This window comes from Tachysurus fulvidraco, chromosome 7 (genome assembly GCF_022655615.1).
Source record: "Tachysurus fulvidraco isolate hzauxx_2018 chromosome 7, HZAU_PFXX_2.0, whole genome shotgun sequence".
NCBI lineage: Eukaryota > Metazoa > Chordata > Actinopteri > Siluriformes > Bagridae > Tachysurus > Tachysurus fulvidraco.
In genome coordinates this window covers 3,701,112-3,713,611 of record NC_062524.1, presented here as the reverse complement: position 1 = coordinate 3,713,611, position 12,500 = coordinate 3,701,112, and the positions used below count along the sequence as shown (strand labels likewise).

At 40.5% G+C, this 12,500-nt stretch overlaps 3 protein-coding genes across 9 annotated transcripts in view; 2 read left to right on the top strand and 1 right to left on the bottom strand.

The window, feature by feature from the left end:
• The window catches only part of LOC113662812 (nuclear body protein SP140-like protein), a 10,263-nt gene extending 9,877 nt beyond the window's left edge, over positions 1–386 (top strand). For both annotated transcript variants that reach the window (XM_047816466.1, XM_027177942.2), the window contains exon 15: positions 1–386. This exon is cut by the window's left edge and continues 12 nt beyond it. In XM_047816466.1, coding sequence (XP_047672422.1) covers positions 1–69 — 69 coding nt within the window. In that variant the 3' untranslated portion in view covers positions 70–386.
• Positions 387–2,339: 1,953 nt separating this feature from the next.
• LOC113662790 (nuclear body protein SP140-like protein) lies at positions 2,340–10,280 on the top strand. Of its 5 annotated transcripts, none has more exons than XM_027177894.2 (11): positions 2,340–2,583; positions 4,869–5,027; positions 6,254–6,361; positions 6,945–7,084; positions 7,613–7,675; positions 7,849–7,903; positions 8,530–8,646; positions 9,071–9,204; positions 9,411–9,479; positions 9,855–9,982; positions 10,091–10,280. In XM_027177894.2, exons 2-11 carry the CDS (start codon positions 4,892–4,894, stop codon positions 10,149–10,151), a joined length of 1,011 nt encoding a protein of 336 aa, XP_027033695.2. In that variant the 5' UTR covers positions 2,340–2,583; positions 4,869–4,891; the 3' UTR covers positions 10,152–10,280. The 5 variants fall into 5 exon arrangements, with proteins under 5 accessions (XP_027033695.2, XP_047672423.1, XP_027033696.2 ...); XM_047816467.1 differs by lacking the exon at positions 2,340–2,583 and adding an exon at positions 2,866–2,965; XM_027177895.2 differs by lacking the exon at positions 2,340–2,583 and adding an exon at positions 3,874–4,147.
• An 882-nt stretch (positions 10,281–11,162) lies between these two features.
• gucy2ca (guanylate cyclase 2Ca) overlaps positions 11,163–12,500 on the bottom strand; it is a 28,032-nt gene continuing 26,694 nt past the window's right edge. For both annotated transcript variants that reach the window (XM_047816877.1, XM_047816879.1), the window contains exon 27: positions 11,163–11,675. In XM_047816877.1, coding sequence (XP_047672833.1) covers positions 11,501–11,675 — 175 coding nt within the window. In that variant the 3' untranslated portion in view covers positions 11,163–11,500. The remainder of the gene's footprint in view (positions 11,676–12,500) is intronic.

Genomic DNA, 12,500 nt, shown 5'->3' with positions numbered 1-12,500 from the left:
AGCATGTTGGGAACCAGACTGAGCGAGCTCTTTGAGCAGAAGTTCCACACCTGCTTTAAGATCCAGTAGAGAGTCTCCTGTTTCACCGAACTGCACCTGATCGTTCTGTTTACAATCAAAACACAAAGAATCGTCAACGGAATTTCAAAGATTATGGTGTCATAAAATACAAGAGCCAATCAGATTCGCGTATGCAGATTTGGAGAGAATGCAGATGTTTTGTGTAGAGGAACATCTCCAATTTGGGTTCCTGGGATGATTTAAAGGTGCGGTGCACGATCTCTGAAAGCCAATGTTGACATTTGAAATCACCTAACCAAACACGCCCCTAACCCAGATGGGTGTCACCTCTGTTTTGATAGCTCCGCCCCCGCACATACATACATAACCCAGGCAACTATTACGGCGGAACCTGCTGGGGCAGCTGGCCAAGGGGATATTTTTATCAGTAAATGAACACAATGAGTAACACTATGGTAATACACATGTGTTTGTGTAGTACTGTGTGTTGTACCGTGAACGTTTAGCTCCGTTTTACGCGGAAGCTCAACACCTAGAACCCGAGGCAGAGGTAACGGCAGGTATCCGCCATGTCAACGTTTCAATCGCTTTCTGCTAATGTCAGACATGCGCACTGAACACTCTGTCCACCACATATTGACAAGACACGCCCCTTTCTGCTCATTGGCTACACGTTTGTTTTGTTAGTTGGCCCGACTCGGTTTTCTGAAGCATTTCTCAAACATTGTGCACCGCACCTTTAATGCTACTCAGTGCTGCACAATAGCAATATTATGTAGCTACTTGCTTGGTTGTTACAAAGAAAGTGTTTCCGTTTTCATGTATTAATCCAGTCTACACTGTTATTTGTTGCGTATTTAATCATTTGAACCATATGCATGTTGTGTTAAACACCCAACGCCTCCCAGATTCTCCTATAATTTTCAGAAAGCAGATATTGGTGTTTACTGCAAGAGACATGGATTCGAGTTTACAAATCACTGCACAGAAAAGAACCATAGAGTATATGACGAGTTGAATGTAGAAATGGTAAGCCTTAATGTTAATGTGTTAGTTGTGTACCAAAAGATGCACTTTTATCACAAGTAGACATTGCAAAAAAAAAATCGGATCGAATTGTTGTTGTTTTTTTTAAAGGAATTTTTATATTTTTAATATTTTTAAATTATGTATTTTTTTTTATCTGACTTGCTGAGATGCAGGTGAACTTGTTTCCAGCTCAAACAGTGGACCAAACCTAATTAGTGTTGTTTTTTTTATTATTATTAATTTCTCAGGGACTAGAATTTCCTCTAGAAATTCAGATCTTTCTTCATCTAATCAGAAAACAATTTAACGATATAAAACTTTTTTGGGTTTGAATCGTATTAAAAAAAATCGTGTTACATTGAGAGCCGAGAGAAACTCTACTCTACGGTCACGTTATCGGGCTGCTACAGTTCTACAGCCTTCGATACGGTTTACACACAACACTTTTCTATAAAATCTAATTTCAGTTTGATTGACATGCTACATGATTGGATTCATGCTAGCTGCTTTGGAGGATTAACAGAGCAGTCTGACTGGAGTAGCTACGTGAGATGTAGCGGATACAGTAAACTGTCGAGTGAGGAGTTAACGCTATCACTTCGTGTTCATGTTTATAAAATGTTTAGTGTTGTGTTAACTGTACTGATGGCTGCTTATTGAATACTGTTATGAATGGTCGTGTGAATAAAAGTGAATAAAAATTATATTGAAAACGTATCTGAAACAATAAAACACGAGAGAGAGAGAGAGAGAGAGAGAGAGAGAGAGAGAGAGAGAGAGAGATTCTTTAGAAAATCTTAGTTTACAAAGTTTATCCGTCTTGAAACGTGTTACAGTGAAGCGACACGAAAGACTGAACATTTTCAGGACAAACCACAATGACATGAGGTTTGCCACAGGACGGAGAAGGAAAGGAGTGAGGAGAAAAGAGGAAATCCGTTTGTCGGTTATTTCCACATTCCTGTCCTTTCCATCAGAATAAAATGAACATACTCTACAAGTTTGTCCTCCATGTATTTGCTTTGAGATTGTGTGGAAAAAACAATGATGATAAAAACTTAAGACAGGAGGAAAAGATAGAGAGAGTCGAAAGAGGAAGTGTGTAAATGAAGCTGTGATTATCTATTATAAGATCCACACTAACTTATCTTCTTTTATTCCTTGCACTCAGGCTTTACTCTCATTTTCTTTCTCTATATCCTGATTGTGGTTCATTTACATGCCACTAGACAACGACGCCTATTACTCACACGTCAATACACACTTTTACTCGTATGTAAAGTGTCTTTCGGTTTCATTTCTGATTCGCACTCATCAAATGGTCGCTTGAAGGATACCTGCTCTGATAAACAGTTCTACCCGACGACATCCGTATGTGAGGGTGTGAGGAGGGTGTGAGGGAGAGTGTGAGTGTGTGTGAGGGTGTGTGAGTGTGTGTGAGATTAAACCAGCTGGATTTTTGTATACTGAAGTATTCGAGTATAGCAGCAGATCAGATCTCATCACCCTGTAGCTGTGAACCACACAGTGACTGTAAGTATCTAACAATCAAACTAAGAGATGTGTGTTATATTAATCGGCTCTTCTTCTTCTTCTTCATCATCATCATCTTCTTCACAATACTCACTTCCATCTGAAGTTCCTTATCTTCTTAAACTCTTCCATCATTTGTTTATTTTTTGTTCTAATGTTTTAGCAATGCTTAATAACGACCCCAGGGCAACTCTTAACCATCCGATGAGTTCAGATGTGGTTTTAAGATCCTGTGTGTGAGACGTAGCCTGCAGCAGTGTTTGAATGATGCTAAATGCTTGCTGCTGTGATATGAATAAACTCACTTCCTTCCTGTATCTAACGGCTCTGATCGATGCCATCCGTGACATGTCTCAGTGCAGATTGAGCAGATTTTACTTGAGTATATAATTTCTATCATTTCACTTTCTCCTTTTTAGTTTTGATCACATTTTTTATTTGATCTTGATCTACATATATTAAGATCTACATATTATATACATACTTATCCATTCGAACTTGATATCTGTATATACCAATACATTTCTACAGCTGGCTTTATGTTATTGCTCAAGTCACAGATTACAGATTTTAATCTGTATTATTAAAATAAAACAGTCAGAACGGTACGACGATGAATTCTCGAATCTGATCAGTCAGAAGCTGTTGGCTGATATTAATACATTGGGTTTAATGTGATTCTACAGATTTCTACAGCAGCATCTCGTGTACTGTGACTAGCAAAGAATTCATAAGGAACTGATTCTAAATCTTTGAATGAAACTAAATATTCTTGAGGTGTGACAGTGTGGGTGGCTGTGGCACAATACAAATTCCTATAAATGTGTAAGGACGCGTCGTAAGGCTGATGATGCATAATAACGTGTGTTTTGATGAAACACAATAACGTAGTGGAGGCAAAAACCCTAGTCAGATGCCTCTTTTCCACCAGAAAGAACCGAGTGCTGGTTCAGACCTAGCGCTGGTTCAAAGTTGGTTCCACTGGTGAACCTTCTAAGAAGCTAGAGAGCATCACAGCGCCGAGTGTGACGTCACTGTATACGTGTCACGTGTCCCAGCAACGTTAGCGCAGCAGCGGCAAACACAAACACAACAACAATGGCGGATGTTGCTTTACTGTTAATGCTCATGGCTTTGCGAACCTACATCGGCATCCAAACTGGGCGAATAAAACGTGTACGTGCGGCTCCGTGTAATCTGTATAAACGGAGGTTGTAATCGATAAAGTACATAACGTTATTTTATCGTTAACACAGAAAACAATTTAGCCTTAGCATGTAGCTACCTACTATCATGTGTGCTGATAATGTGTCATATGGCGGTAAAGTAAAAGTGTATTAAACATTAGTGTACTTAAGGTACATTATCACAGGTGCTAACAGTAGCCCCGGCTACTGGCTTGGCTTATATAGCGTGGGAAATAAGAACCAGCTGGCGGTGTAATTAGCCCCGGTGCGGGGATTATGGGAACTGCAGTCCGGAAACGGTTAATACTCCGGAGGCGGTTCTCTGTGTTGGTGCTCGGGAGGCGAGGCAGGTGCTTCACCCGTGGCAAATGCATATGGTGCATAAGGATATATAAAAGTGTTTTACTAATCATCAGTATTTCAACAGTTATAATTTGTTATTTATTAATGAATGAAACTTCAAACTTTTATTGTTCGCTCTTTTTTTTTTAGACAAATTACTCCCTTTTATCTCTTTTCGTTCCTTCATCATCCTCTCTTGTTTGTCTTCACCACACTGATGTGGTTTACATAACTTTTATTAATTCATCTCTTAAATATATGTGTTAATATGTAAACATACGTAAATGTCGATCAGCTGTTACTATAGAAACGATAACGCGTTAGAACGGCTCATTAACATATGAAGATAATTAACATATGAAGATAATTAATATACCTGTGATTGGAATTTAATCAATTAGAAAATCCAACAGTGATGATGATGATGGTGGTGATGGAGTCCTTTTGTCTGGCTCAACAGTTCAAGTTTAAACAGGAAAATATCAGACAACTTGCACATAATCAACATGTTCTGCTAAGTCAGGGAAATTATGCAGGCAAAACATGAGTACAAGATGGAGTATAATCACAGTGACATTGTGCCTAATCAAAAACAAAGCAGTGAGACAGAATAAGGCCATCTGTAGGGGATGGACAACACTTTTTATATATCACAGAGACACACTGGGGGAAAAGACAAAAAGAATAACACACTTTTAGTGTGTTAGAAGCCTGAATGGAAGGAGTCTCCAGTCCCAGTTTATTATTTCTGTTCAGGCGACTGCTGCAGTCAGACAAGCATGGACTCAGACATGGATGTGGAGTCTGGGAGTGATTCAGACCAGGATTGGCGGAGTAAGAAAGTGAAGAGGAGGAGGACGAGGACGAGGACGAGGAGGACAAAATCATTCTCACCTCAAGAGAAACCCACAAGAGGTACAGTAAATCATCATAAGCTGGGAAGAAAGGAAGCTTTGTGTGTATGTGTGTAAATATATGAGGAGCTTCTCTGGAGGTTCTCTTTCCAAAACAAACCTGAAAACATTTCATGTGAAGGTGTGAAACCTTCAGCACGATTTATATCTTAAGATCTTGGGTTATTGTGTTAAAGTGAGGTGAAGTTACTGTAAACAACAAAACAAGTTAAAACCACACGCAGACTCCTGAGGCTACGTGTCTAATGTGTTCCTGAGCTGCTCAGTAGGGAACTAGGTGATGCGTTCAGATCCATGACTGGTTCCTCACCAAGGGCGCAAAGGAAGGGGACTGGAAGCCGTTTGTAATCGTTCCCTTCACTACAAACTCGGAGTCGGATCACAGGGAACATAAGCGACACTTAAACCTTATTATGGGTAAAGAATTTAAAACCAAACAAAATAAATGTTGTATTGTTGTTATTATTATTATTTACGTTTATAGACTGCTCTTTTTTTGTAAAAGTTAATTTTTGGAAGAAAAAAAACGAGGAAATTGTCAAAGTTTAAGAAAGCACTAATTGAAGCCACGCCCACGTTTACATATTTTTTTTCTGCGCGTGTTATTGTGATTTATTTATCTAGGAAAAATACAACATTTTGTTTTGTTTTGTTTTGTTTTTTTTCTGTCATGTGGACAATTATGTGTTTGTTTATCTAGAAAAAAATAAATAAAACATTTTGGCACATTTTTGCTGCTTCTTGGGAAATGATCAAATTCTTTTAATGGATCATTTTGTACCTAATCTTCTGTTTGTCCAATTCAATGTTCTCTAGAATGATCTTATGTATGAGAAGAACCTTTGCTTTTCAGGATCTTCCCATAAACTGCTTAATTTCGGGGGCTGTTTAATGCCAAAATGTTGTTCAGACAGATTCAGAAAGCAATTACCATTGTCTGCAATCATACTGTTTATAGCAGCGGTGTCCAGTCTTATCAGGAAAGGGCCAGGTTTTCATTCCAACCAAGCAGAAGCCACAACAGAGCCTACTAAAAGCCAAGAACATCTGATTAAACAAGTGGAATCAGGCGTGGCTTCTGCTTGGTTGGAATCTAAACCTGCACCCACACACACACCGACTCTTTGTGGATAAAATTGGACACCGCTGGTTTATGGGATTTTCCAAAAACGTCTAAATTCCTGAAAATCTTCACACCTTCGTTTGGCTTTATCGTTCGTTAAACAGTTCCCAAGGATTGGCGACGAGTGGGCGAGAGCTTAAAAAAGAAACACAAATTTCCTGTGACGTGTGGAAGTAAAGAAGGCATCCTACACAAAGATAGGTATAAAAAAAGTAAGTTTTGCAACAGTCCATTTTTTTATACTTTAGTTGGAAAACGGATCAATTCAGAGTGAGGTTCTGGTTCAGAGAAAGCACACAGCAGTGGAACTTTCTTCTTAACCTAAACCCACTGTAGCCTAAAACCTTAACCAATGAACCACACGTGAGTATGTATGAAGAACTGAAACCAAATTGACTCGTGTAGCCCAAATTCGAGAGGAATAAAGACACTTGGGCGCAGGAGGAAATGAAAGAGAAACTCGTGTCGCATCATCTGTAGTGTTCTTTTTGCAGAACGGAGGTAGAAAAAGAGAAAAAAATGACAATATCTGGATATGAGAGCTGATAAAATGTCATTCGTTAGTGAATAAAAAAGTATAATAGTTTGTGAGTATATGAGGAAATACATGCATTGTGTTTTCTGTTGCTTTTACAGTAACTGGATTGTTTTCTTCTTTCAATTCATGATGCACTGTAATTTTGTTCCGAATTTAACTTACAATCTTCTCTCTGTCTGTCTCTCCATCTGTCTCTCTCTATATCTGTCTGTGTCTGTCTGTCTGTCTGTCTCTCCATTCGTCCTCTCTCTCTGGAGGTAAGCCGTGTATCTTGTCTAATGATCGGTGGTTCACTCCTTCTGAATTTGAGAAGTTTGGAGGAAAGGAGAAAAACAAAAAGTGGAAGATTAGTATCCTGTGCAGTCACAGTAAGGTTCCTCTGCAAACATTCATACAGGTAAACAGCTACATCCTGCGACACGTCGCACTCAAACCGCTCGCACCATACTGTACATCCCCGACACACACGTGAAAGCTCACGGAATGAAGACTGTCCCCAATATCCGCCATACTGTACACAGCATGACGTGACGTGACATACGGCTAAGTACGGTGACCCATTCTCAGAATTCGATCTCTGCATTTAATCCATCCAAAGTGCACACACACCATGAACACACTCCGCGAACATGAACACACACCCGGAGCAGCCGGCAGCCATTTATGCTGCGGTGACCAGGGAGCAGTGAGGTGCTCAAGGGCACCTCAGTCGTAGTATTGCCGGCCCGAGACTCGAACCCACAACCTTAGGGTTAGGAGTCAAACACTCTAACCTTTAGACCACGACTTCCCCTATTTTTTATTTATTTATTTATTTATTTATTTATTTATTTATTTATTTATTTATTTATTTATTTTTAAATCTGTCAAAATGTATGTCTTATGTAACGTAACACTTCTGTGTTATTTGTGTTGTTTTCTGAAGGAAGGCTTTCTTTCCTCTGCATTGTTTAAAACAAAGCGTGTGCAGGAGCAGGAGGTAGCCGAGGTACCTTATTTCTTTTATTGTGTTACCTACAGTACACAAAAACTCTGTATAAAAAAACCGACACACACCTTGAACATGCAGCGTAAATGATAACACAAGAATGCTGGCGTACTTCATTTGTGCATTTTAAAAAAATAACAATAATAATGTATGCATGTATGTTCTCTTTTTAGCCGGTGTCCAGGACAAATCTGATTGAGACCAGAAGCAGGGGAAACCTTGATGAAAGTTAGTGATTGTTATTGTTAATTTCATTGCAACACACACACACACACACACACACTCCAGAGAAATATTTTCATTTTTACTTTCTCCCCATTGGTTAACGTGTTTGTGTGTCAAGTGCATGGTGTCCAACATTCACACTTTTTTGGGTGAATAAATGAATCATCTGGGTTCATGAAATGTACCCCTTCTTCTTCTCATTCTTCTCCTTCTTCTTCTTGGATTTTCAGTCAGTGTAAACACACGACTCAACACTATTCCTTCTACACAATGGCATAGAGAAGTGTGTAATCATGTGACTTGGGACACCGCTTTAGTTTTAATATCTGGACATAAATACTCCCTACATATGTATATGGGTAAGGGTAAGGTGTTGGGCTACTGATCGGAAGGTTGTGAGTTTAAATCCCAGGGTCCACCTGCCAAGCTGCCGATCATGGGGCCCCTGAGCAAGGCCCTTACCCCTCAGCTGTATAAATAAGATGAATTTTAGTCGCTCAGTGTAAGGGTAAGAGCATCTGCCAAATGCCATTTATGTATATTAGTTAGGTCCTGTCATAAAATCATTAATCATGTGTCATTAATCATGTACGTGAGGATATCTAATCACATTCCCTGTGTGTTTGTAGACAGACTCACATCCACGGTCATGTCTGAGCTACTGGACGATCCTTTAACAGCCGAATCATTTGAAGTCAGGTGTTCTACAGGGGAAGGGGTTCTACATGTATCCCGCTTTGCTACAGGTGTGTCTGTGTGTCTTTGTGTGTGTGTGTGTGTCTGTCTGTGTGTGTGTCTCTCTGTGTGTGTGTCTGTGTGTGTGTCTCTGTGTGTGTGTCTCTGTGTGTGTGTCTCTGTGTGTGTGTGTGTGTGTGTGTGTGTGTGTGGACTACAGAATCGATAATAAACCCAGTGTCTTGCTGTTACAGAAAAATAACGAGCGACTGGTTGGTGTGATGAAACTTGATTAATTTCCAATAACAGTTTTTCTTATTGCAGAAATGTGTAAATCAGCTCAGTTCTTATGTTCTAAGCGACACATACAGTGTGTGGCCTCGTAGGATCGTTTTAGTTCTTGCCTACGTTATAGCACATATACAGTCAGTCGCTCTGTGATCAGGGTAGAGAGAGAGAGAGAGGTGTAAAGCATTAGTGCTGGTGTGTTTGTAGAGACGCGTGGGAAATGCATCAGGACGCAGGACGCCTGGTTCACCCCCAGGGACTTCCTCACCCGCTACAAGGCTGACGGAAACTGGAGATTGGACATCAAAAGACATGGTGTCCCTCTTGGAGAGCTCATAATGGTGAGGATCGATCTGGAATTCCCCCAAACACCAGGATTTACGACCATGCTGTATAAATACAATCTAAATGATAATGTAAAATGTCCCAGATGTAGTCAGTACAGATGTGGATTTAGAATTGACACATGTTTATATTTAAAGTTGGCTTCAGAGCCACGTGTCATGAATTTCAAGCTGCTGTCGTTGTTTGCTGTTGTTTATTCCAGAAGAGAGTGTTGAAGCTTCACATAGTGAACTGCAGGTGTCCAATCTGCACAGAAGATCCTCTACATGTGGTAGGTCCAGGTTTTTGTTTAGCCTTTTAATAGCCTTTCTTATGCAGTCATGACCTTCAGCTCTGACCGAAGTACAGCTGGAAGGTCACAGGTTCGTCTCGGCACGCTTGTTCTAACGAGTTATCGTTTCTATGGTAACGGTTTACTCGTACGGCGGACGCTTCGCATCGGTGCATTTTGAAAAGTGTGTAATTGTCCATGTTTAGTGAGGCGCTTTGCACTCTGGGTACCAAAGAAGGGTTAAAAATAAAACTTTAATAAAAACTGACCAGTTAAATTATGAAGATAAGTGTGACACATCGTGTGTGTGTGTGTGTGTGTGTGTGTGTGTGTGTGTGTGTGTGTGTGTGTGTGTGTGTGTGCCTTTAACACTAGCTGGATCAGAAGAATGATGACGTGTGCTTTATGTGCAAGATCGATGGAGATCTGGTGTGTTGTGACAAATGTCCACGTGCCTTCCATCATCAATGCCACGAACCAGCTTTAGGGGACGACACACACAGGTGAGAGGATAACACACAGGAAACACACAAGTGACTCAATGATGTTTCGCTTTGATCTTTTAATTAATCTGTGTGTGTGTGTGTGTGTGTGTGTGTGTGTGTACACAGTGGACACTGGACCTGTTGCTTCTGCCAGTCTGTTAAAGCTGAAAGAAATCGGAGCTCATAACTGGAATTTTTGAATTCTTGAATTTTAAAAAAATATATATATGATGATTTTATTAGAATTTTGTATGAAGTTTTTTGCTTTTGGTGGTTTTAGGGGAAAAGGAATAAAGATATTCTTTACAATTTTTACTCTCTCTTTTTTTTTTTTTCTCTCCAAAGATGTGAAAGGATTTGGTGAAACACAGACATTTAAATAAAGACATGTCTCCCCCTGGTCATGTTATACACCTTGTTTTAGGGACGATGTGATGTGAAAAATCTCGATTTTCATCAGTGTGTGTGATCACAAGGTGCTACTGAAGTCACTAAGATGATCTGTTGGTGGTTTTAACACATTCTGCCCCAATGCCTGTACGTCACACTTATGGTACAGTACGACACGTGGGGCCACACTAACGCCACCTGGGGGGAAAACTTCAGTCTGTCAAACATGAGAACATACAGTACAGGAGCCACGTTTTATACAGAACATCACACGGCTTACAGACGTTTTACATACATGTCTCTCTGTCTCTGTCTGTCTGTCTGTCTCTCTCTGTCTCTCCCTGTCTCTCTCTGTCCCCCTGCTCTCTGTCTCTCTCCCTGTCTCTCTCTCTGTCCCCCTGCTCTCTGTCTCTCTCTCTCTGTCTCTCTCCCCCATTCTCTCTCTCCCCCATATTGTCTCTCTCTCCCCCATATTCTCTCTCTCTCTCTCCCCTTCTCTCTCTCTGTCTCTCTCTCTCTCTCTCTCATTCTCTCTGTCTCTTTCCCATTCTCTCTCTCTCTCTCTCTCTCTCTCTCTCTCTCTCTCTCTCTCTCTCTCTCTCTCTCTCTCATATATCAGCTGGATTTAGTAAAACAAGCAGAGGATTTCCTATCCACAGTTTAGATAATTAAGGGTCAGTTGAAGGGTCTGTGACTTTCTAACGTTGATGCAATGTTGGAGCTCTGAGTTATATAAATAATGTCAATGGGAATTATGATGAAAAAGAAAAACTCACTGACACGAATAAAAAGCCAAAATATCAACGTACACATTTAAAAAAATATTTAATAGTTTGTAAAATAAATCGGATTTCTTTTAGTACATGCGATTAATGCGAACCATGAAAACACAGACAGATCGTATTAGTGTGTAACCTGCAGTGTTTCCTAGAACATGAGGGAGTCTACGGTGTCTACTTACTGACGCAATGACCTAATGATGGTCAAATCAAGACATGCGTCTGTCTTTGTGTGTTGGACAAAATTCTCAGACATCAGATGAGTTCAACTGTGTTAGAGCAGAGACATCGCTTATGTATTTGACCATTAAACTCAATTGTCCATCCCGTCTTTGGGCTTAGATGTGTGTGTGTGTGTGTTAATGAGCTACAGGTAAGTGCTGGGGTCAGCCAGGTGTAGGTACTCGGGGAAGCCGTCACTGCCGTGTCTCTGGCTCCTGCGTTGGCGTGTGGAGAGAGTCTTTCTTATCTCGTTCCCTCGTTTAGCGAGTGTGGAGACGATCAGTTCGGCCAGGTCCTGCTGCAGGCGCTGGAAATTCTCTCTGAGAAGCAGAACACACAGGTCATGTACTGTACGAGTGAGCGAGCGACGTGTTCGTTGTAAACTCCACACAGCCTTATTTCTGCTACACAAAGAGAATTCAGATTGAATGTGGAGACTCTGCCTCAGACTGATTGATTTTATTGGTTCGTTTACAGTTACCACTTGATGCCTTACACTAACAATAATACAGACTGAGATTGATATTTGCTTGTTTATTCTGAGAATCAGCAAGTAGCACTGTTAAGGTTCCATTTCTTCATGTCAGATTCAAAGCCTAGTGTTTTATCCCAAGCAGCTTAAAGGTGGGGTCTCCGTTGTTTAAAAGCCAATGTTGACATATAAAATCACCAAAACAAACACGCCCCTAACTCAATCGGGTTCCACCCCTGTATCGATAGCTCCGCCCACACATACATACGTAACCCAGGCGACCAATGGAAATAAACGTGTCTTTATCATAGCTGAAGGGAAGAACAATACGATTGCAGATAAACAAACAAGCAAAAATGCCACACAAGCATAATGATGTAAAGGACAAAGGCATATATTAGTTCTGTGTAACAAAGCAAAACCAACGTTACTCACCTATCGAGAAGGAAAAAAGTGCCTCGGCGTCTTAAGTAAAGTCGGCCACATATTCACAGGTCGGAGTTTCCCGAGTCGATAACTCCTGAGCTAAACGCTGTTACTACACAAAACGCGGTTGTAGCTGCGTCTCTACATTACTACGATAGAAAAGAGGTGTTATTTGTGTAGTAACAGCGTTTAGCTCAGGAGTTATTGACTCGGGAAACTCCAACCTGTGAATATGTGGCCAACTTCC